General features: G+C 40.5%; 1 protein-coding gene and 1 long non-coding RNA gene across 33 annotated transcripts in view; one reads left to right on the top strand and one right to left on the bottom strand.

Moving 5' to 3' along the window:
* LOC138759331 (uncharacterized) overlaps positions 1-13,577 on the bottom strand; it is a 186,920-nt gene extending 173,343 nt beyond the window's left edge. For 30 of the 31 annotated variants that reach the window (XR_011354764.1, XR_011354774.1, XR_011354766.1 and 27 more), the window contains exon 1: positions 13,379-13,577. This is a non-coding gene — a long non-coding RNA (uncharacterized lncRNA). The remainder of the gene's footprint in view (positions 1-13,378) is intronic. The other variant, XR_011354756.1, reaches the window with a different exon arrangement.
* cox10 (cytochrome c oxidase assembly factor heme A:farnesyltransferase COX10) overlaps positions 13,241-26,210 on the top strand; it is a 118,621-nt gene continuing 105,651 nt past the window's right edge. Inside the window, exon 1 of one of the 2 annotated variants that reach the window (XM_069929549.1) lies at positions 13,241-13,686. In XM_069929549.1, coding sequence (XP_069785650.1) covers positions 13,594-13,686 — 93 coding nt within the window. In that variant the 5' untranslated portion in view covers positions 13,241-13,593. The remainder of the gene's footprint in view (positions 13,687-26,210) is intronic. The other variant, XM_069929548.1, reaches the window with a different exon arrangement.

Consider the following 26,210-nt stretch of genomic DNA (forward strand, 5'->3'; position numbering starts at 1 on the left):
CCTAACCTCAGTGGAAAAAGTGACTTGCTAAATTTACTCTATCGATATCCATCCCCCTCAAACTCTTCCCCTTACACCCTTAACCATGTCCTCTGGTTTGTATCTCACCTAACCTCAGTGGAAAAAGTGACTTGCTAAATTTACTCTATCGATATCCATCCCCCTCAAACTCTTCCCCTTACACCCTTAACCATGTCCTCTGGTTTGTATCTCACCTAACCTCAGTGGAAAAAGTGACTTGCTAAATTTACTCTATCGATATCCATCCCCCTCAAACTCTTCCCCTTACACCCTTAACCATGTCCTCTGGTTTGTATCTCACCTAACCTCAGTGGAAAAAGCTGATTTGCTAAATTTACTCTATCGATATCCATCCTAATTTTGTATACTCCCCTCATTCTTCTACACTCCAGGGAATAAAGTCTTAACCTGTTTAACCTTTCCCTGTGACTCAGTTTCTCAAGTCCTGGCAACATACTAGTAAGACTTCTCTGTACTCTTTCAATTTTATTGATATCTTTCCTTAGTTAGATGACTTATTTTTCCTCCTGGAAATAAGTCAATTTAATTTGTTGAAACTCTAGGCATTTGGCAACTCAACTTGCAGTCACACCTTGAAAATTCCACATCAGGAAGTATAGGCTTGCAACCCTGATATGTTTATGTATATAATTCCTTGACAATTTGTCTTAATTTTTTTAAATTTAAACTTAGAGACTCATTTAAGGACTCTTGTGCACTTCATTGATTTTCTTTGTATTCTCCTTGTATTGCAGTTTGTTTTCATCCGTTATCTGTTTACAGTTGTTTGTTTGTTTACATGCTTTACACTGTATGCCCGCAGGCAAAAGGAATCTCAAAGTTGTCTATGATATTATATAAGTACTCTGACAATAAATCTGAAATCTAAAATTTAGAGAAACAGCATGGTAACAGGCCCTTCTGGCACATGAGCCCACGTCACCCAAATGTACCTGTGTGACCAATTAACCCTGTACATATTTTTTTTTGCAGTGTGGGAGGTAACCAGAGCACCCTGAGCAAACCCACATAGACATGAGAACTCCTTATAGAAACCGCCAGATTCAAAACCAGGTCACTGGTGCTGTAATAGTGTTGTACAGACCACTACACTAGTTGTGCTGCCTTGATTCCCAGAAACTGGATTAGATTGAGCATGCTTTACTGAGATGATAAGTTGTGCATCTTCTAATATCATACTGTCTGAACTCGCAAGCAGCGAGAGATGTTAAAAATGAGCTATTCCGTTTTTTTTTTAAAAAGCAAATTTTGTGTTTTATGAAATTAAGAACAAATGTTTGAGGAAACTGTTAATCAGTATCCCTAAAGAGAGGGTGTGGGGATGTTAATTGAATTTGGAACACTGGGTGGTTGTGATTAGCGGTCAGTGGAAGATCAAAAACAGAACATGTTTGGATGCTGCATTTACAATAAGTCACAAGTTCCGTTAAAAGGCTGAAAATGAAAACTTAAATACTGTTTGGTGGAAAGTGTATTTTATTTTGATGAAGCTGAGGTTTGGGGTATATTTTGACAATACAATTCTACGGTCAGCTTGTTAGCATAAATTAGGTGCCTTAATGAGGGAACCAAAAACAATACATTCTCTAAAATTTAAGACAATGCAGACTCTTAACGATGTGGCAGAAGGAGAAGTCTTCTTAAGCCGTTGGAAATGCTCCAGTGCAATTTCATCTCATTAAGAGATTTTACCTAAGAGAGAGATTTAAAAAAGACAAAGAAGTAAAAGGAAAATCAGCATGGAAACAGAGTGGAATCTGAAATTATGTATCAGACCTGCCCATTTCTCTAAGCGGCATGAGGTCATGTTGAGAGGTATAATCTGTTTGCTAAATGCAAAGGTACCACATCTAGAAACAGGCGTGGGTTTGTAGATGCTATAGTTACAGCTGCACTATTCTTTGCAAGTGTAATGTTTTCTTCATGAGTGCACACATCAACAAAGATGAACCAGGGCTAACTCACACCATCCCTTTAGTAATTCAAGGGGATGGAAATTACCAAACCGATCCACTCCTGGAGGTCAATGAACAGCTCACAAGCAATGAAAAGGATAATGGCAGGACAACATCGAGTGGGCACTTTGTCGGAGTCATTCAGTGTGGAAACAGCCCTTTCGGCCCAACTTACCCACTTCAACACAGGAGTAAGCATGAGAGATGATCTCAGAGAAACACCAAATCATGAAAGGAATAGATCGAGTGAAGTTTTTTTTTCCCCCCCCCTCAGATACTGGAATTGTGACTGTAATGTGCCAGTCACACTGGTCCCACCTGCCTGGGTTTCGCCCAAACCCATCTTACCATGTATTTTTTCTTAAATATTACAGATGTACCTGCTTCAACCAGCTCCTCTGGCAGCCCTGTTCATACATCAGGCATGTGAGTGAGGTTAAAAAAAAGGAAAAGAGTTAAGGTGGAGTCATCCCCTTGCAGGGGGGTTTGGGGACAGTGCCCCACATATCATAAATTTTTGAAAATTTACACACAAAATTATCAGTTTCAAGCCTCTTTTATTGCAGTACAAAGTAAAAATGAACATTACAAAATAATGTGAATGTCATTGTATATTAACATTTTTATTTACTTTGAAAATATTTATTCTTATAGTTTTGTCAATTTATTCTTTTCCTTCTCCATGCCTTTTTGTTACCTTTATGGTGTGTTCACTGATTTAATCCACCTTGTTCCCAGTTACTATGATCTCTTTGCTGCTTTATTCCACCTTATTCTTGACTTTCAAAAAAATTGCTGGCCGCCGCCAATCACCGACACCTCCCCACCAAGGTCCTGCTCCTGCCGCAAGCCCGAGGTCCCTGCTGCTCCTGCCTGGCGGCAGCCCGAACGTCCTGTTACTGCCCCCCAGGAGCCCGAGGGTCCTGCTGCGCTTCTGCTCGAAGGTAGCAGTGAGAAAGAAGATCAATGGATCCTGATCTGTGTAAAAAGGTTACCATTTGGGTTCCAGCTAAATCTCTCTCTCCCCCCCCCCCCCCACCATCACCTTAAACCTATGTCCTCTCTTTACTGATTCCCCTACACTGGACAAAAGGTTCTCTGCGTTCACCTGATCTATTCCTCTCAAGATTTTGTATACCTCCATGAGATCACCTCTCATGCTTCTGCATTCCAAGGAATAAAGCTCCAACCTGCTCAACCTTTTGAATAGCTCAGCCACCCCGCTCTCCCTACCCACCACCTGAGTCCTTGCAATATCCTTGTACATCTTCTCTGCACCCTCTCCAGCTTGACATCTTTCCTGTAGCACAGAGACCAAAACTGAGCACAATACTTCAAATGTATCATGGGCAATAGTCACATATGAGTAAGAAAGATGTGGTAGAAAAAAACTCCAACCAATGGCTGAATTCGTCAACTGGCAGCATTAGTCACCTGGTCTTTGAGGAGGGTGGAAATGGGTCAGTCAGGGATAATGTGCTCATATTTACTCTTCCTTTTCACACCTCATTTCTTCAGTATGCATCAACATTTCTGTGCAATAAAGCCCAGATGGTTCAGGGAGTCCCTTCTATTTGCATCCTTCCACTCACCATAATCATACATCTTTATTATTTCAGATGTGAAGTCCTGACAGGTGAACTGTTCTGTGCACAAGATGATGATGCCAGATCACTGTAATAAATGAACACTATCCCAAGCTTAAGAGGAAGAATGTGCTCATGCTGAATCTCTGGGATAGGTAAACTTTGGCTGGCGCTGAGTAAAATGAAGCTCGTGTGCGTGAGAAGATCACTATATGCAGTACACTGAAGCACAGGCACATGGAGATGCTTGCGCATTGTTCTGTCGAGAAACCTAGAGCAAAGGTAAACAAACTGCTGTGGAACTCAGTTGGTCAGGCAGCATCGAATTACCGATGAAGGTCTAGACCCAGATCATTGACCATCCTTTGCTTCCACAGATGCTGCCTGATCTGCTGAGATCCTACCAGCAGCTTGATTGTTGCTCCAGATTTCAACAGCTGCAACCTCTTGTGTCTCTATCTGAAAACCTACATGAGATATAAAGGAACTTGGTGGAAATCCAACTTTAATGTCGCAGACGGCTTAACGTGGAAATTACCAAGATCTCTTGTTCTTAGGCAGCCAGTTCATTTTACTTTTCACATATCATTTCAAATTCAAACAGTGGAAAAGATATTGTTGCATTGAAGCATAATCTATTGGAATTTAGACATACAGCGAAGTAACAGGCCATTTCGGTCAATGAGCCAGTGCAGTCCAATTACACCCAATTAACCTACAACTCCCGGTACATTTCGAACAATGGGAGGAAACCGAAGCCCAGGAGGAAAACCCACACAGACATGGGGAGAACGTACCAACTCCTTACAAACATGAGATTCAAACCCCCAGTTCCGATCACTGGCACTGTAATGGCATTGCACTAACCACTATGCCAAACGTGCCACCCTACTGTGGTCCTCCTCAGAACCATAGCAGAGCCCAAGTGCACCTCTTTGGAACAGCCTGCCTGGGTCTATGCTCTTATTAAGGTGGGATTTTACAGCAAACAATAAATCCCTTGAGTGATAGTATCACTCTTCAGTAAACTGCATGATTCTTAAATGTAAAAATTTACTAAATTGGAACCAGATTTGCAATACATGTTTTGAATATTGGATTAGATACATCCTTATCAATCTTGGAAAAACTAAATGGAAGAGAGGTACCTAAAAAAAGAGGCCACTGATTACTACTGTATAGATTTTAATTCAAAATCTGTCCATAATGATCCAATAGGTCAGAATAAAAAAATCCAAAAAGTTAAATAATGATTATAACAGCCCAGTAATAACATCTAAAACTAGGGTAATATCAGCACTTTTTTAAAAATTTTCATAAATTAAATTTACTAATTCTATAACTTTTTGTTCTTCCAAATAAAGGAAGAAACTGAGTCAATATTATCAAAAAAAGACTTTAGGCTGAAAACTGAAATTGCTTGAAAAAGATATAAAAAACTTATTTAATATGATCATTTTAACTGCATTAATACCATCCATTAAATATGATAAAGGAGACCAGCAAGAAAAAAAGACAATCACATACCTGCGCAACGGGTTATGGCCTCTACATTGTCGGTTGGAAGAACCATCTTATTCAAATGGAAAAATTCTAGACCTCCAACAATGTTTCAATGGCTCTCTCAAGTTTAGAAAAAAAATTAGATATCACGTATTGATTCATCTGTGAAATTTAAAGATACATGGTGACTTTTTATGTCTTACTTCCTTTTGATGTAAAGGTTTTTAATGCAAGTAGATGTATTCACTCTTCCAGATGAGATACAGTCTTACCTTTCTTTTTTGATTCACGGTATGAAACAAAAGCTGCAAAATTTATGTAGCCCTCAGGATAAGATGCCCAGTTGGTTTTTTTTAATTAGTTATTTATGTCTTTTTGTCGTAACTGGTGCAGAGGAGAGGGGACCAAGTTAACACGGTTTGAAGTTTTATTATGATATATATGTGATATTGTATTTTCAGTTTTGTTCCCTTTTCTTCATTGTACTGCATTTATTATAAAAACCAATTTAAAAAAATTGAAAAAAAAACAACATAATTTTTTTTAAATAGTGTAGGAGCAGGGCTTTTAACTCCTAATTATATGCAACTTCCTGTGAATAATTGACACTGTGTGGGAACAGCATAAACACTGTACAAGCATTCACATCACCTCAGGGTGCTCTGTGTGCTGTGGACATATGTTCATGAAACATTATTGAAAGATTTACTGCTTGATGCAATCAAGTTACCAATTGTTTTAAGCAATCGATTTTGCATTGCAATTTAATCACACATGGCTTAAAGAAAGGTGTGCTAAGAATTTAATTTTTTTGGCCATGTTTGGAAAATATGTGCACTGTACATTGTTATTGTACCATTTATCATTTCAAGCAGCCAAAAATGAAGTTCCATTAATAATGGCTGACAGGACTGGGTGCGAAGAAAGAGAGAGAGAGAGAGAGAGAGGTGAATGGATTCAATCCAGCCCGTTGTTAGATGATGTGCTAGTGAAAAAAAATAACTTCTGCAATTTAAGGGACAATTACATTGATATTTTTCTTTGAATTATCTAAGGTTATTTAACTGAACAATACAAGCTCTTTTAACCCTATATTGTACCCTTAAAGTAAATTAAAATATACAACTGCCCATTATTTCCTGATAATGTTCAAATTTTCTTCATACACATGTACGAGTTGTTTCATTATTACAATGATGATTTGGCTTTATTGCAGATTTAACATTCAACAGATTTTTATCATCTTTAGCCATTCATCTTACATTTTTTTCCTCAAGAGAACATGTACATGTACAGCTTCAATCATTTATAATGAAAAATGCTGTAAGATTAAAATAACGAAAAAGACTTTGGAACATTTATCACTTTTTAAAAATAATTTCTTGAGTTTACTGATTTGATTCTATTTAAATGTTTCTGTTCTTGTACTTAAAGCAAATGTGTGTTCTAATTTTATAATCATTAGGCTTGTGACGACATTGAGATGCTCTCATGGCTTTCAATTTCATGCGAATATAAATGGGTTAAAGTTAAATATGATGTATCACCTTGTATATAATTGACTGCTAAATTGCAGACTGCATTTTTTTTAAAACCAAAAACCAAAGATTTTTGTCATCTGATCTCATGGGGCAATTTTTTTTGGATTAGACACAACAGTCTGTGCATTGGTTTTACCATGACCTTTCCTGTTAATTTTCTCAAGGGAATACACTCTTTAAATGATCATTTTGAACTTATTATTTGTGCATGCTCATTCTGCAGTGATCTAAATTACATCAAAGGAAATATTCATAAAAATGGAAAAGCAGAATTAAAGAGATACAACTGGATAGCTGTTATCTGGGTGTTGGCACACATGAAACACAAAAGGCTGAATACAAATATAGCAAGTAATTAGGAAGGCAAATGATATGTTGGATTTTATTACAAAGGGGAAGAAGTATTAAAGAAAGGAAATCTTGAAGCAGAGCATTAGTGAAACGTATCCAGAGTACTGCATGCCATGTTAGTCTCGCTCTTTAAAGAGATATACGCCTCACCAGATTGATCTCCTGGTATGAAAGGGCTGGAGGTTGACTGGGCTAAACCTACATATGCTTGGAGTTTAGAAATAATTAGAAATGACAGACTTTCAAAGTTTATCAGGGCTTCTTTAATTCAAAAGTCCTAGCCTTGAAAAATATTGGAGGGAGACATTTCAAACTCTATCCTTAATTTTAAATGTAAATTTAGAGCCGAACCTCTGATTGTTCTTTTTGGTGAAGATGATATTCCTTTCACTCCAATTAAATGTTGCATTCTGTCTTTTGCATCTCTCCTGGCTAGATGTGCAATATTGTTTCGCGAGAAGCATGCTCTCCCGCCCACTCATGCTCAATGGCTCAGGGACATTATGTCTTGTTTAAATTTAGAAAAGATCTATTATTCAATTAATAATTCAAATATAAAGTTTCAAATATGTGGGCACCGTTCTTGAATTACTTTCATAACCATTAGACGTATTATTTTTAAACTTTTACATATGTCATGTTATGAACCAAGTACATATTTTCTTTAGTCATGCACCTTGGGTTAGGGTTAGAATCACATTACATGTGGAAAAAAATTTTTATGTGCTTTATAGTGGGATAAGTTACCCAATTTAGCATTTGTTATTAATATTATGTATTTCATAAATGTTTTGTATATCCATTCTTATTTCTGAATATTGTTACATCATAGACCAGCAGAAACAGGAATTAACCAAGACAATGTTATATTTAAAACAATATTATTAATAACTAATATCTTACTTAAATCTAAACGTGTGTGTGTGTGTGTGTGTGTGTGTGTGTGTGTGTGTGTGTGTGTGTGTGTGTGTGTGTGTGTGTGTGTGTGTGTGTGTGTGTGTGTGTCCCTCCCTCTCTGGTACAATTATGGAAAGTCAATTGCCAATGTTCAGTCTTAGAAATCCTGTGTTGAAACCCAGAACCTTTAAACTGATATTCAGAAGTAATTATGAGGTAGATGAAACACTGAGTGATCAGACTGCTCAAAACTAACAAATCCTTATCAAGTTGCTTCCAGAGAAATATTATTTCATTCAAATGATTGTCACAACTCTCCTCTTCCTTGTGTAGGGGAAATGAAATGTGTGACTTTCACGATGCTTCCAAATACCCAAGCAAAGGTCAGACGAAATGACCAAAGAATCGTCATGATCCAATGAAACAATTCTACTTCTTTTACCCAGATATGGGTCAATCAAAATGACGATTACAATGGTCATGGTGTTTCACTGTTTTCCCTGACAAAGATAAACAGCAGAAGTGCCCATTTCACAGAGCTATTCCAACTGTTTTTAGATCACTTGCTTGATCAATACTAGAATCTGTTTCAATATACCAGAAACATGACTCATGACCTCTTCTCTCCTCACCAGATGTCTTTCCTTGAGTTTTATTTGAGAGCATTAACTGTTTATGGTTTGGACTCTGGTACCAGACTGTCTGGAAATGTTGTGAACTGTGACTGTTTGCTCCCTGTTTGTGAACTGTGACTGGTGCAACCTCCAAAATGACATTCACTAAAAAAAACAGGAGCTTGCAACAATATGTTCTAACATTAAAATCAATGTACATAATTGACTACTAAACTGCAGATTGCAATTTTCTACCAAAAACATGCTGAAACACACAAGTTTTCTGGAGTTTGATGGGGTAGATACTGAGAAGACAATTACCTACATAGAGAAACTGAGAACTGCAGGGCATGGGCTCAAAATAAGGGGATTATGCATTTAAGATCTGGATGAAGGATAAATGAATCTTTGGAATTCTTTACTTTAGAGAGTTGCTGAGGCTAGCACTGAATATATTAAAGGTTCAGACAATTCATTTTGTGAGAACTGGAAAGAAAAAGGAGCCAAGGTTCTATTGAATGATGGACAGAATTGAGCAGCGATATTCTCTACTCCTACTGTTATTTCTCATGTGGGATTCATATGCAAATGCACATAAATTCTATCCAACTGGAGGGACAATAGCAATGAGAACCCTTGCTGTGCTATCCACTGTCACACAAATGGAGGAGAAAAAGTGGGTGGTATGGATGGTGTAGTGGTTAGTGCAATGCTGTTGCAGCGCCAGCGCTGTCTGAAAAAAGTTTGTACTTCCTCCCCGTGTATGCTTGAGTTTCTTCCGGATGCCCTCCCATCCTTCAGAATGCACTGGGTTGGTTAATTGAGTGACATGGGCTGATGAGCAGAAAAGGCTTGGTACCGTGCTGTATTTCTTAATTAAATAAAAATTAAACATATTAAAAATTATAGAAAAGGGAATTAACAAAAATACTCACATTTTTTCAAACAACAACGACTAAACCAATAAAAAACAAAATATTCAAATGTTACTTATGTTGATAGTTGATAACAATTTTAATCAGGTAATTTCCATTGTCACCAGATATATTGGTAACAACCTATAAGGAGGCAATTCAGTCAATCTTTGTGATTGATACACTCAAAGTGACCTCTGTACTGCTCACATTCTCCAATCTTGATTTATGAATGTTGCCTCGAAGACCCTACATTCCAAAGACAGCACAGATATCTTTGCAGTAATACACATCAGTGAACTAACACCATCTCTAAATTCATTTTGGCAAAAGGCAAAGTTGAAGTTTCAAAGTGCTTCTCTGTGCCCCAGCATCAGCTAATTCCATTTCCAAGGAATAATTTCCAATCCCAACCAAGCAGCATACATGTCCAAACAATGCCATTCTTTTTTTGTTGTCTGATGATCCAAGACTTACTTTTTAGATAGTGCTCAGAATTAACAATGAAATCTAAAATCTTAACCATGATTAATGTCCATCATTATGGGATATGAAAATATGAAAAATTCTTATAAAGCATCATAGATTTTTAACTACAAATCCATATACTGTATTTGCTCTTTATGGTTCAAAAGCAAACAATAAGACATTTTAATTAGGCAATGTGAAATATAGGGCAGGCAACTACATTTAGTTACCTCATGCAGAAAAGAACGATTTTGAGCAAATATCCTAAATTAGTCTAGTTCTTTTTCCCTGGACTTAGAAAATTGCATGCATGGTTGGGGGAAATATGTTGTGTCCAATGACATCTACAGATTGCATCATGGGTCAAGAATCATCTGATAATCCAACAGAATAGATAATAAACATAAGCAAAAAAAAAAGAGAGAAAGAGTAACACTCGATTAATTTAGATTAAAAATGCTGTAAAGTTAAAGGTTTGAGTTTAATATAAACGATCAATTTACTCGATTTATCATGGATTTGGTTTAAGTAACTGTATTGGGAAAGGTGCCTTGACATTTGAAACCACCACTATGGAATGTCATAACATTTACTGCTGACACCACTCTCAGATTACAAAAAAATAGAATGAAAGGTGGGCTGCTGTTCAGAAAAAGTATTGGTCCAACAAATCAGAATATTATGTGCAACTTCTAAAATTCAGATTAAAATCTGAAAGGATGATTTAACACTTAGAAATTACCCTCGGCAGTTCTACCTCTAGTTTCTGAGGCTGAAAGGACTAGAATTACTTCCCTAAACTTCTGAAGCTCCCTCCTTGACAGTTTAATACGGAGATTACTTTAAAGCAGTGGTTTCAACTTTCCCCGCCCTCACTCATATTTCTTTTTCTTTTCTTTGGCCTGGCTTCGCGGACGAAGATTTATGGAGGGGGTAAATGTCCACGCTAGCTGCAGGCTCGTTTGTGGCTGACAAGTCCGATGCGGGACAGGCAGACACAGTTGCAAGGGAAAATTGGTTGGTTGGGGTTGGGTTTTTCCTCCTTTGTCTTTTGTCAGTGAGGTGGGCTCTGCGGTCTTCTTCAAAGGAGGTGGCTGCCCGCCGAACTGTGAGGCACCAAGATGCACGGTTGGAGGCGATATCAGCCCACTGGTGGTGGTCAATTTTAAGTAATCCACAGAATGCCAATAGGTGCTCCGTAGTTAGTAAGGGATTACTTAAAGAGGTACGAGAGTGGAATTAAAAAGTTAAAACCACTGCTTTAATGCCTTGACCAGGCTCTTAACCAAATGCATCGTTTTTGATGCTTCTGATGATGCTTCTGTGAAGAAACTTGAGGTGTTTCTCCATATTGTAGACACAATATAGTTTATTAAGAGAGGCAATGCTGAAAAGCCTGAACAGTGTGGACTGCATCTGTGTATGGAGAAGCAGATTCATCAGATTTTATTTTAGATTGGCATTATTTTTCCACATACAGTTCGTTTCCATGAGTACTTACCTGATTATTAAACATGCAGTTAACTAATTAATTTAGTCATAACTTTCTGCACATTATGTCTGATAGTAATTGTGATTGAGATATTCCAACCTTAAAATGTACAAAGAGTGTTTTAGACAATCCCATAAGTTTTGGTCAAATAAAATCTTCTTTCTTTGGCTTGGCTTGGCGGGCGAAGATTTATGGAGGGGTAATGTCCATGTCAGCTGCAGGCTCGTTTGTGGCTGACAAGTCCGATGTGGGACAGGCAGACACGGTTGCAGGGGAAAATTGGTGGGTTGGGTGTTGGGTTTTTCCTCCTTTGTCTTTTGTCAGTGAGGTGGGCTCTGGGGTCTTCTTCAAAGGAGGTTGCTGCCCGCCGAACTGTGAGGCGCCAAGATGCACGGTTTGAGGCGATATCAGCTCACTGGCGATGGTCAATGTGGCAGGCACCAAGAGATTTCTTTAGGCAGTCCTTGTACCTCTTCTTTGGTGCACCTCTGTCTCAGTGGCTAGTGGAGAGCTCGCCACAGAACATGATCTTGGGAAGGCAATGGTCCTCCCAAGAGACGTGACCTATCCAGCGCAGTTGGATCTTCAGCAGCGTGGATTCGATGCTGTCGGCCTCTGCCATCTCGAGTACTTCGGTGTTGGAGATTAAGTACTCCAATGAATGTTGAGAATGGAGCGGAGACAACGCTGGTGGAAGCGTTCTAGGAGTCGTAGGTGATGCCGGTAGAGGACCCATGGTTCGGAGTCGAACAGGAGTGTGGGTATGACAACGGCTCTGTATACGCTTATCTTTGTGAGGTTTTTCAGTTGGTTGTTTTTCCAGACTCTTTTGTGTAGTCTTCCAAAGGTGCCATTTGCCTTGGCGAATCTGTTGTCTATCTCGTTGTCGATCCTTGCGTCCGATGAAATGGTGCAGCCGAGATAGGTAAACTGGTTGACCGTTTTGTGTGCCCGATGGAGATGTGGGGGGGCTGGTAGTCATGGTGGGGAGCTGGCTGATGGAGGACCTCAGTTTTCTTCAGGCTGACTTCCAGGCCAAACATTTTGGCAGTTTCCGCAAAACAGGACGTCAAGCGCTGAAGAGCTGGCTCTGAATGGGCAACTAAAGCGGCATCGTCTGCAAAGAGTAGTTCACGGACAAGTTGCTCTTGTGTCTTGGTGTGAGCTTGCAGGCGCCTCAGATTGAAGAGACTGCCATCCGTGCGGTACCGGATGTAAACAGCGTCTTCATCGTTGAGGTCTTTCATGGCTTGTTTCAGCATCACGCTGAAGAAGATTGAAAGGAGGGTTGGTGCGAGAACGCAGCCTTGCTTCACGCCATTGTTAATGGAGAAGGGTTCAGAGAGCTCATTGCTGTATCTGACCCAACCTTGTTGGTTTTCGTGCAGTTGGATAACCATGTAGTCGCGGTGGGGAGCACAAGTAAAAGGTAATAAGTATTGTCAATGAGAAACACATGTTGATGCTATAAAAATTACATCAAGGTTTATGCAAATATTTTGGATATCAAGATCAAATTATCCCCAATGTTCCCAATACCAAAACTGATAATCAGGATCAATGCACTGGTTTTTAATTCGTGCATTTAATATCGAGGCAATGTTTAAAATGCAAATTGCGGAGAAGGGTCAACCAGAAACAAACCTTGATTGAAAGCTGGATGCTGACTGACTGACCCACTGGGTCTCTCCAGCTTCTCACCCCAACCTGCTGGAGAAGCTCAGCAGGTGACGCAGTGTCTGAAGGTGAAAGGAGCAGCAGCTCTTCTCCCGCCGCGGAGGACTGACCCGCTGAGATTCGCCAGCAGATGCGGGTTGAGCTTCAACTCCAGCATCTGCGCCTCCCTCCAGCTTCACTTTGCTTGTCCTCGCTCACTCGGAAGGTGAGCAGGGGCCCAGGAGAAGGCCGCGTCAGGAGCGCAGTGGCGGGACGAACTCAGCCGCTCAGACAGCCTGTGCCTCGGGGAAGGTGTCGGGCCCGGGCCCTGCATCAGGCGCTGGAGGAGAGGGACCTACCTGATGCAAAGAACCGCTGTTAAAAGTGCAGCTTTGATCCGGCAGACGCCACAGTCAGTGGATGGGACTCTCTTTACGTTGTTTTTTTCGGCTGAATTGGTCGTTATCGTAGCGGGTTGACACCAACGCCCCTCACCTGTCCCAATCACCCAGCCAGCACCTCCGACCGGAAACGGATACCCGGAAGTGATGCAGGGCCGGGGGGTCAATCGGCGATGCAAGATGGCGGCCTGCAGTCAATGAGCAGAGAGGAGGGTGGCTCGTTTCCAAATAGACCATGTACAGTGTGTCTCGTCGGCTCTTACCAGGTACGTGTCTGGGGAAAAGAGTCCGAAATGTGTGGCGTCGACTTTGGTGGGGAAAGAATGGCGGATATCGAAGGGATACACTTAATTTCGTTGATTTCCGGTGACCTTGTCAACCTTGAATTCGGACCCATGGTTAAAATGTTTGAATGAAACCCCAGATTTTAATCAGTGATGGTTATCACCGGACACAGGGTTTTCTTAAAGAATGATGTGTGCGCCTAGATAGGTGCTGAGGTTGGGGGGAAAAAAATACGCTACTGACATGTGGATTGAATTGAAACTTATTTATAATTAATCTTTTGATTAACTCCCAAGAATGGGTTATTTCAAATTCAAGGTTTGAGTGCTGCAACGAGCCCAGAGGACCCCAAAACCCAGCAGCAATAGTCACCAAGACTATCTATTACTTAAACAAAAGTTGCTTTTTAATTAATTTTAAACACGAAAACAGGATCAAACTTTAAATTATTGCTAGTAATTAACCTAACTTAACCCCCTTCTAAATAATGTGTGGGTAAGTTTAGAAGGGTTCTTTGATTCACAGCCCAATCTCACTTCTCATTCCTCCAAGTTTACTGGTCGCAGGCAATTCTCATACTGTGCACAGAATTTAACATTTTAGGTAGTTCGCCAGGCTTTGGTGCTTGAAAGGTAAATGGTTACCACTCAGGAAGGTTCTTGTTGGTTTTCAGAGAGAGATTGGTTGTTCACTGGACACCCACAAATGATTCCTTGCAACCAGCCAGTTCATTGTCTTGCTGATGAAACTTGCTCCATCAGGGTTCTCCAGATGATAACTTCTTTCTTTCAGGTCACCACAGAGTTCCTTTATGTTTCCCTTATTCCAAGTGAAACATTAGACAGCCAGTCCTTTCCTCTTGTATGAACCACAAGGGTTTTGACCAGGCTGAACTAAGCACTCACAATCCGTCTGCAAAATGGAGTTTTTCCACAAGCTTGCCAGCTTGTCCTGTTCTAGTCCCAGCTGCTCCTGCTGACTGTAAAACTGCAGAACTGAATTCTCTCTCTTAGAGAAAAGCCTGTTTTACTCTCTCTGCTTGCAAAACCTCTTAGAACAACAAGTTTCACTCCAGACAGCCTGCGGCTCCAACAAATTGTTTCATCTGTTGCCTTTTTGTAAACAACAATCCATTAGTGAAGTCTCTTGGACATTCTGCAAAGCTTTTACAAAGGCTCTTGGCGCTGTCCTGTCTAGCATGGGAAGAGCTCCAATATTTTAAATAAGATCTGTTTTAAAATGTTTGTATGTGACCTACACTAAAAACCCTGCCCCAATTTATCTCCGAAAAACATACAATACAAACACAATGTAGTTTGTCACAGTACATTGTGTATTTTCTCTTTCAAGCGAACTAAGTGGTTGGGAGTATTTAAATAGAAATGTACAACACAGAAACAGCCCTGTAATGAATCTGAGTTCATATTAATATTTAGGTTAATGTGAAACTAGTAAAACTTAGTAAAAGTTTGTTTTGGGTGGACAGGGCTCATTTACATTCTACAGACATCATGATTTTTTGCAAATGTAGCTTGTTTTAGCATAACAAAATATAGATTAACAAAATATCTGAGTAATATACATTCCAACTTTAACAAAATATTTTTACTTGTGTTTGTGTGAATTAATTCATATTGTAGCGGACTGCACTGATCCACAAGCGAACCCGGTCACAGAGGCAGGCTCACACGGGCCTGACGTCACAATTGTCCCGGGGGGGGCGTAAATGATCATGGGGGTCATGCTGATAAGCTGTCGGGGTGTAGCACACTGAGTACAGTGGTGACCCCGACGGTCCAAAATTCCATTTTGAACCCCATAATGAATGACACTAGCACACAGAATGCAGTCTCGCAGGAGCTACCGATCTTTTGGACCTCACAGCAGCTACTCTGGTTCAAACAGACTGAGGCCCAGTTTCGGATCAGGCAGATCACCGCAGTTCACTCAACCAGGAGACTGCCGGTCGAATCATCGACTTCTTACATCAGCTGCCAGACACCGATAGGTTCTGCCATGAATGAGCGGCACATCTACTCTACATGGACAGCCTAGTTAACCACATGCCCTCTGCCCTTATGATATATTGGTGTAAGCACGTGCCCTGCTTACTGTTTGAGCAAATATTTTTCAAACAGATGCCAGAAGACATCCGCCTGCTCCTCACGGATAACGACTTCAGCGACCCACAAAGGTTAGCAGCTTATGCAGATGCCGTGTGGCATGCTAAGCAATATGGCAGGGCATCCAGTGATCTAGTTGCTGCATCACGCCTAGTGACTCATCCCTTTCCCACTCAACTGAGGCTAGTGACAGCCACAGCATGAGGAGATTCAAACCCAGAGCTGTGGTGATTCCACCATCAGAAATGGGGTTGTAGAGCTCTCCGCTGCCATCTACCTTGCTCCCATCCAGGAAACACCAGGGCCAGCCATCGCTGATGTTCATGATGGTTGGCTGCCAAGACAGCCAACTTTATCTATTGGACCAGCACTCAGGGCAGAGTTTCCTCATGGACAATGGGGCAGAGGTCAGCATCTTTTTCCCCCCTTGAACCAAGACTCCCGCACTGGGAAATTGGGACTGTCCCTCACTGCCGCCAACAATAGCAGCATACGAACGTATCGGGGTGAAAACCATCCCTCTTGAATTCAGCTCCTGCAATTTTTCATGGACCTTCACTTTGGCTGACGTGTCTCATGAGTGAGGATCTTCTCAAAAATCAACCTGGTCCAGGGGTATCACCAGATCTCCGTGCACCCTAGTGACATCCTCAAGACTGCCCTCATCGCTCCATTCAGCCTTTTTGAGTTCCTCCGTATGCCTCAAAAACACAGAGCAAACTTTCCAGAGACTCATGGACTTGGTGGTGCACAGCCTGGATTTTGTTTTTATCCACCTAGATGATATCTGTATGGCCAGTCATTCGTGACAGGAGAACTAACACACCTGCAGCTGCTCTGCCAGTGACTGAGTGACTGGAGCCTAGCCATTAACCCAGGAAAATGTCAGTTCAGCCTGATGGCCATCTATTTGCTTGAGCACCGCATTGATCAACATGGGGTGATCCCTCTTCTGTCAAAGGTTCGCCAAACCAACTACAGTCAAAGGTTTGCATAATGGTCGTCTTCTACCATTGCTTCCTGCTGTCAGCTGCCAGAATCATTTGACCTCTTTCCAATTTGCTGTCCAGTCAGACCAAAGAACTCAGCTGGAACGCGGATTCTACGGCATCATTCGACCAGGCCAAAGGTGCTCTGGCCAACGTCCCCCTTTTAGTACATCCACACATTGCGCTCACTGCCCTCATAGTTGACACATCCAATATTACTGTCAGTGGCATCCTGAAGCAGCTGATTGATGGACATTGGAGACAGAGGTGCAAAGAAATTTCTTATAATAATGAATGTTTGGTGTTTGTGACTCCAAAGCATGTGGAAGCAAGAACATTTGGGAATATTTAAATTGCAGTTTGATAAATATTGAATTGCTTATTGCCACTTGTACTGAGATACAGTGAAAGGCTTTGTTTGTGTACTATTCAGGCAAGTCAACCCATACTTAAGAACATCAGGTAGTGCAATGATAAAGCAAAGATTCAGGGTGTTTTGTTATGATAAGCAGAATGCAACGTATAAAGATACAAATACAAAATGATGGGGATACAGTACAATTGAAATGGGAAACGGTCAACATTCTTTATAGCGAGAGTTCAATTTAAGAGTCTGATAGCAAGAGAAAATAAACTATTCTTGAATCTGGACATTCACTCTTTCAAATTTCTGCCCAAAGGAAGAGGGGTGGGGGGTGGAAAGAGATGCAGTGCGATGTATATTTAAATAGTTTTCCCGAGAGCATGAGAGGTACAGGCTGAGTTTATGGAGGGGAAGTTGGTGTGATGGTCTGCGCTGTAACTCTCTGCAGTTTGTTGTGATCTTGGGTCGAGCAGTTCCCATACTAAGCTGTGATGCCTCCAGACAGCCGGCTTTCTCTTTCTACACTGTCACAAGAGAATGCACCTGCTGGAATTTGGAGCAAAAAAAGAACAGGGTTCTAACCTGAAACACTGACAATTCTTTTTTCTTGTACTGATGGTGCTCGACCTGCTGAGTTACTCCAGCAACTTGTTTTTTGGCTTTCTATTATGGCAACTTTCCTCAAGCTTTTGAGAAAGTGGTGTCCTTGGCCGTAGCGTTGGCTTCTTTGGATCAGTGCTGGTTGTTGGTGATGTTTAATCCAAATATCTGTACTATGGGAACTGGGACAGAGGAAGAGTTGAGGCCTGGTGTCAATCAACTACAATCATAAAGAATGACTTGAGAAGCCAGGTGACCTACTCTTTTTTTATTCCACGAGGGGCTCTATCAACATAAAAGCTCCAGGAGCATTCACTAGTTGTCCACTATCATTGACTGTTGTGAAGGTCTGATCAAATTTGTTACCATGTTGTTTACCAACTACGTTGACACCAATTGTAGTTTTAAGTACTGCCAGTGTTGCTTCTGGTTTGCCCTTCTCATTTTATCAGGGTTGGAATCCCTCAGTTGATAAGGCATTAAATATATTGGTTCATGAAGTTACAAAATTCAGTAGAATGTAGATCTTTCTGAACTAGTCATCCATAAATGCTCATGGATGCCAGTTTTCAACTGCTCGATTGAAATTTAAATCCAAGAGGTATCCTACTGTTGGATTAATTGATCAAAAGATTTTAAACTGTCACTATTATAAAGGTATTCCAATTTTAATTATACCTTTCCCTTGCCATTCCCTCCAGTACACAACTTTGGATTCATCCAAATACTCATGGCTTCATTCAAATATGAATTAAATTTAAATAATCTGGCTAACTAATTCCAGAATAAATGCATATGTGATATAATTGGGTGGGATCTTGCCTGAGGAGGTAACTTGATAGACAAACATTGTAATAGAGGGATAGGGAGCAGAACAACTCAATATGATACCAAGGAGGCGCTCTCTCCAGAGGGAGAGACCAATGTGCTAAATGCTTAAGAGTAAAAGCATAAGCCCCCTCTTTCAACTGACGATTGTAATTTATCAAGTTTTAAGCATGGGCGTTTACCATTCCAAATAGAAGTCTTAATTATTTTATCAAATTGCTTAAAGTATGTTAATGGGATTTGTACTGGTAATGATTGGAACGGGTAATTAACCTTTGGAATACTATTCATCTTCAAGGCATTTACTTTTCTGGACATTGACAAGTATAATGATGACTATCTACGTCACATGAAATTTTTTGCAATAATGGATCAAAATTTATCCTTACTAAATCCTCCAGTTGATACCTAAATATTGCATACTCTTCTTAGGTCAATGAAATTGTCTAGGGTAAAAAGCAGATGGAGGGCAGTAATGGTAATGCTTTTGATTTTGTCCAATTAACATATAACCTGAGAATCAAGAATAAGACTTTATAACAGTAGTTCTAAACCTTTTTCTTTCCACTCACTCACCACTTTAAGTAATCCCTATGCCATTGGTGCTCTGTGGTTAGTAAGGGATTGCTTAAGGTGGTATGTGAGTGGGAAGAGAAGGTTGAGAATCACTGCTCTAGACCCAATTGTTACTGAAATATTTTGCCTGAGAAAAATTGTCATTGGCCCATTTCCTTCGGAGTGCACATTATGAATCAGTTGGGTACGATTAAAACTGGTTTTCAAACGTTTCTCTTTCCACCTACAGGAGAGGCACCTCTCCTGCAGCTGTCCTTTCAGGGCTGCCACCTGAATGACCATTCCACAGGTCTGCATCTGCTTCTGCAGGCGCATTCTTAGCAGAGAATACACCTGAAAGCAGCTTGTAACTGATTACCACAAAGTTTGCTTGGTCAGAGTTAACCATCTAAACCAGTTGTTCGCAACCTTTTTTCCCCCAACTCGCATAGTATCTTGAGTAATTCCTTACTAACCACAAAGTAATTATGGCATAGGTGCCATAATTATGGTATGTGAGTTAGAAAAAAGGTTGAGAATCACTGGTTTAAATCTGCGTCAGTCACTGTCAAGATGATAGAAGTTTGAACTTGAGTTGGTGCATTTGGGTTCCCCATGATAGCAAGATGAGCTCCCATTATAAAGTTCAGACAATGGGTGGCAGCTGCATTGGAATTTTTAGCATGGTATCAGATGATGAATTGTAGCTGGGTCCGAATGTATGTAAATGGAACTGGTCGTCAGTTCCATGTGGAAAGTCTGGGGTTTGAATGAAACCTTGTGCCATGTTGGAGCTGAACTCACTTCTCCTTGATTAAAAGGGTGTAGATCACGTATCCAGTTTCTCACCATGCAAAGATATAACCTCCATGCTTTAACTTATTCAGAGTGTTAGTTTCCAAACTTGCCGTGAAAGTGAGTAACATTGTTATGTTGCATTTCCTTCCAAATCTGGTCAATGCAATGCATCTGAATTGTGAAGATAATGTTATGAGGCAGGGAGGTTGAAAAAGTGAAATACAAATGTTCAAACCATATGCTGGTCACAAGGACAGTGCAGGTTGATGATAGGCTGGAATCTAAGGAAGGGTTAAGCATGAGACTCCTGTTCGAAGAAGGGTATAGGCGCCATACGTGTCTCAAGATCCAATATGGTTGAGTCTTCAGCATTGATTGCAAATGCCACAGCAACCTTTGGTATGAGCAATAAATTGCTGATTTATTCACTGCTCTCCACATTTTGGAACATAAAACAGTACAGCACAGTACAGGCCCTTTGGCCCTTTATGTAGTGCCATCCTATATATTCTTACCAAAAAAGACCTCCTACCTTGTACTCTATTTTTTTCTTTTATCCACATGCCTGTATAAGATGCACAACACTGTTTCTTAAAAAAAAAACCCTGATGTCTCCTCTAAACTTTTCTCCCTTCACTTTATACAGATTTCCTCTGGGGTTTGTTATTCCCACCCTGGGAAGGGGCGCTGTCTTCCTTTTCTATGCCCCTCACAATCTTGTAAGGCTTCTCCTTTGTTCCAGAGAGAAAAGTCTGAGCTCTGATCACCTTGCCTCAAAGATGTATTTTCCAATCCAGGCAACATCTTGGTAAATCTCATCTCATAGCTTCCACATCTTTCCTATGATGGGATGGCCTGAACTGAACACAATGTTCCAGGTATGGACTCACCAGAGATTTGTCAAATTGCCACATGACCTCTTGACTCATGAACTCAATCCGCAGATTTATAAAGCCCAATATCCCATAGGCCTTCTTAACAACCTTGAGAGATGTATGGATTTGGGCCCCAAGTTCCCTCTGTTCTTCCACACTGATAAGCATCTGACCCTTAACATTATACTCAGATATCCGGATTGAACTCCATCTGCCATTTTTCTGCCAACTTTGCATTCTGTCTCTTTCCTTTTGTAACCTACAACAACCTTCAGCACCATCTACGACTCCACCAACCTTCTTATCATCTGCAAACTTACTGATCCATCCTTCCACTTTATCCAGGTCATTTATAAATATCACGAAGAGTGGGGGCCTTAGAACCGATCCCTGCGGAACTCCACTCGTCCCTGACCTCCAGACAGAATACATTCTGTCCACGATTGCTGACTGCTTTGTATAGCCAAGTTTTGATGGATCCCATATCTCATGACTTTCTGAATGGGTCTCTCATGGGTGACCTTGTCAAATGTCTTACTAAAATCCATATACATCACATTTACCATCCTACCATCAATTTCTTTTGTAACCTCCTCAAAGAGCTCCATTGAACTTGAGACATGACCTTTTCCCTCACAAAGCCATGCTGACTATCCTGGAGAATACTGTACTTCTCCATATACTCCTAAATCCTGTCCTTAAAATTCCTCTCCAACAGTTAGCGCACCAGTGACTTAAGGCTCACTGGTCTATAATTCCAAGGATTTTCCCTATTTTTTTAAATAAGGGGATCAGATTTGCCATTCTCCAATTATCTGGCACCTCCCCTGTGGCAAGAAGGATGCAAAGATCATTGCAAACACCCCAGCTATCTCTTCCTTCCCTTCTCACAACAAACTCTGGTGTATCTCGTCCTGCCTCAGGGATATCAACCTTAATATTTTTAATAAGATCTAGCACTACTTCTTTCTTAATCTCTGATCTCACCTTAATCAAGGGTTTTTTTTTCTATGATGAATACTGAAGCGAAGTATTCTCTGCCTCCAGGCATGTGTTGCTGCCTTTATTCCTAAGTAGCCATACCTTTACTCTTGTCATCCTTCTGTTTTACATGTATGCATGTTGTGAAAGAATATATTGGGGCAAAATATGCTGCCTGACTCTTTGACCTGAAAGGATGACTTTGACCAAAAGGAGACTTGGGTCAAGATTGTTGGTTTTTAGAGCAATGACAAATTTAAATGTTCAATTTCCTCCCCATGCAACCCCCCCCCCCCCCCCCAATTATTTTCCCCCATCTTGTGGTGTGGAAATTAGAAGCCAGACATTGGAAACAGAGCCAGTTTAGATGACTAATCATTTCTTGTGTGTCTCAGCTGCCAGTGTGCTATTGGCAATGTTTGAGTATTGACTGTCTGCTCACTGTATGTGTATCAAGAAACGCAAATAAAATCCAAAAGCAAACAACTTGAAGGAGTGAGTTGAGTGAGTTCTAATTGGTACGTAATGTCACACTTGTGAATGCTCTACCTGGACATACTGGTACCTTTGGTGCACTGCAGGGACCTATAATTTTGGAAGGAACTTCTTGCATTCTTGCTTCTGAAAAGTGCAGCTGTTTTGGCACTTCTAATGGTCTCTGAACTACTGGATGTCTAGACGATGGTTGAAGATAAGTTTTGTCAGTCAATGTTCATGTAATAGTTTGCTGCTTTTGCAGTGACTCACTTTTGTGATGTCCAGCTGCCAAATGATTAATTTAGCATTAGATTTTCTTTCCAGTTAAATTTATCATGAAAAAAGACTGAAAACTTTCAGGCGAGAATAGACAAAAAAATCTAGCTAACGCAATTTGAGATCTACTATCTACGTTGGCTGTCAAAAAGTGTAAATGATCCCACAGTTTTTCTGTGAGCTTATCTTAGAAGCAGCTGGCTGTTGTAACTTGGTTTTGACATGACAAGCAAATGTATTATTTTGAATATTTTGATCTCATTTATGACAAAATAAATGTGCTGCTTTGTTGAGGCCCACAATTTTGAGTGGATTGCAGACAATTCATCTTTGTTTTTGCCGCAATCTTTTAAGTGAAAATGAGGAAAGAGATTAAATAATTATTTTGTATGGTATATTAAAAAGAAATATTGTGGCAGAAAGTGAAAAGTATTCATGTTGGGGCGAGACATGTTAGATAGTAAAATTAGTCCCATGTGTTTGAGAGAATGAAAGTTAACATTATTTCTGCTTCTGTTCAAAAGTTGGTGCTGTCATTCTTTCTGCCATGTGTGGTTCAAGATTTACCTTTCCATTGGTGAATTATAAAGGAAACATTTTTTTTAAATGTTGAACCATGACAGAGTTTTAAATAACAAATGATTTGTTTCAGAATAATTCATTTCTTTTGTATTTGCTATTGCACATTTACAGTACTGAAACTAGAAATTTAGATCAGTTGGTCACAAGTTTTTTTCCACACTTCTCCTCCTTCCCCAATTAATAGATCCCTCTCTTCCTTTCACTCTGTTTTACAGCTACCCGAATTGACTGATTCCTTCAGGAATGGAGTATCGCATTCTTGCTGCCCTGTGGATGAGAGTTTTTTTCCTGAATTCATGAGTATTATGAAATATTGGCAACTAATTAATATTTGTGGTTAATAGACTAATACCTAGTGTTGCCGAAAATGTCCTCCCAAAATCACAGTGTGGCTTTCGCGCAAACAGAGGAACTACTGACATGGTCTTTGCCCTAGACAGCTCCAAGAAAAATGCAGAGAACAAAACAAAGGACTCTACATCACCTTTGTTGACCTCACCAAAGCCTTCAACACCGTGAGAAGGAAAGGGCTTTGGCAAATACTAGAGCGCCTCGGATGCCCCCCCCCCCCCCCTCAACGTGGCTATCCAACTGCACGAAAACCAACAAGGTCGGGTCAGATACAGCAATGAGCTCTCCGAACCCTTCTCCATTGACAACGGCGTGAAGCAAGGCTGCGTCCTCGTACCCACCCTCTTTACTATCTTCTTCAGCATGATGCTGAAACAAGCCATGAAAGACCTCAACAATAAAGACGGTTTACATCCAGTACCGCACGGATGGTATTCTCTTCAATCTGAGGCGCCTGGAAGCTCACACCAAGACACAAGAGCAACTTGTCCGTGAACAACTCTTTGCAGACGATGCCGCTTTAGTTGCCCATTCAGAGCCAGCTCTCCAGCGCATGACTCCTGTTTTGCGGAAACTGCCAAAATGTTTGGCCTGGAAGTCAGCCTGAAGAAAACTGAGGTCCTCCATCAGCCAGCTCCCCACCATGACACCAGCCCCCCCACATCTCCATCGGGCATACAGAACTCAAAACGGTCAACCAGTTTACCTATCTCGGCTGCACCATTTCATCAGATGCAAGGATCGACAACGAGATAGACAACAGACTCGCCAAGGCAAATAGCGCCTTTGGAAGACTACACAAAAGGGTCTGGAAAAACAACCACCTGAAGAAACACACAAAGATCAGTGTATACAGAGCTGTTGTATGGCTCCGAATCATGGGTCCTATACTGGCATCACCTACGGCTCCTAGAACACGTCCATCAGCGCTGTCTCCACTCCATCCTCAACATTCATTGGAGTGACTTCATCACCAACATCGAAGTACTCGAGCTGGCAGAGTCCACAAGCATCGTGTCCACGCTACTGAAGACCCAACTTCGCTGGGTGGGTCACGTCTCCAGAATGGAGGACCATCGCCTTCCCAAGATCGTGTTCTATGCGGGCTCTCCACTGGCCACCGAGACAGAGGTGCACCAAAGAAGAGGTACAAGGATTGCTTAAAGAAATCTCTTGGTGCCTGCCACATTGACCACCGCCAATGGGCTGATATCACCTCCAACTGTGCATCTTGGGCCTCACAGTTCGGCGGGCAGCAACCTCCTTTGAAGAAGACCGCAGAGCCCACCTCACTGACAAAAGACAAAGGAGGAAAAACCCAACACCCAACCCCAACCAACCAATTTTCCCTTGCAACCGCTGCAACCATGCCAGCCTGTCCCGCATCGGACTTGTCAATCACCAACGAGCCTGCAGCAGACGTGGACATACCCCTCCATAAATCTTCGTCCACGAAGCCAAGCCAAAGAAAGAATATTTGTGGTTACCGATCAAATCCCACAAGTAATTCAGGAAAAACTTTTTTTAATCACTGAATGGTTTGAGGGTAAATCTTGGCTTTTTCCTCCTTATATAATTCTTCATTTTTTTTTCAAAAAGTTCTTTATCTGATTACCCTTCAGTATTCAACTATCCATTTCAATGTTTTCAGATGGATATATTTCTTGGTCATGGTGTATCATCTGAGTATCTGTTTTCTTCTCCAGTTGCTCTATATTATTTTATGATATCAAGATCAGAACTATTCAAAGCATTGTACAATGGTAATGTTACTCCTTTGCTTTTCAGGCTATCCTTCCAGAAATCAGCCCCAGAGCTTAGATTGCTCATGCTTTTTGTGTCTCCACATGCTTTGTTTTATATTTTAGTAGATTTTTTAAAATTTGCATTGCTTTACTGATCAGTCTGTTCTTTTATTTTGATGGAATCTGAAACTACCAGCAGTGCAGCTTGAAATGGCATTGCTTTATTTTCTTTTATATTTTTAATGAAATAATAAACATCCCACCCAAGTTTCAAGTGGTTGTAAACTATCCTTTAGCAGTATTTAAAGAATATATTATTCATCTTCTTTGCTTGTGGTACATTAGTATTTGCACTACACATCAAAAAATAATTTGCTAGTTGGAAATGTATGCTCTTTTCTGAAGTTGAGTGAAGGAAATAGTTAATAGTTTACCATGTTGTTGCTGTCCCAATGTAATATGCTGGCAAATAAATGGGATTGGGTGGAAAAATGTGAACTAGCAATCACGGCTTTCTCCACTGGCTTTATTTGCAGACATCTCAGGAAATGATTTATTTTTTAAAAAGCACTGATTTTCTTCGCTAAAACGAAATTAGTCAAAGTTGCTAGATGGAAATTGCTGTATGAAATATTTTACTCTTTATAAATAAGTTTTCCCTGTCTCTTTGGATTGCCAGACTTCCCAGCATCACAACATAATTAGTGTCAATGAGTTTCATAGGTAGAAGAATGTGTACCTGTATTTGCAGAGTTTCAATAAACTGTACTGTGGGTGTATAATGATTAAAAATTGCATTGCATTTGTCAGATTTAAGACAAATCCCAATTGACATCTTTTTCTAAAGCAAATGCATAATTTTTCTGGAAAAATTGAATAAGTTGTTGTTTAAATTATTTGTTAGGCGTGATAAATGTGCAAAACGTTAAAGTGATACATGGATTGTGTTTTCTGTTGGGTA

Source organism: Narcine bancroftii, chromosome 3, assembly GCF_036971445.1.
Source record: "Narcine bancroftii isolate sNarBan1 chromosome 3, sNarBan1.hap1, whole genome shotgun sequence".
In the NCBI taxonomy this organism is placed as follows: Eukaryota; Metazoa; Chordata; class Chondrichthyes; order Torpediniformes; family Narcinidae; genus Narcine; species Narcine bancroftii.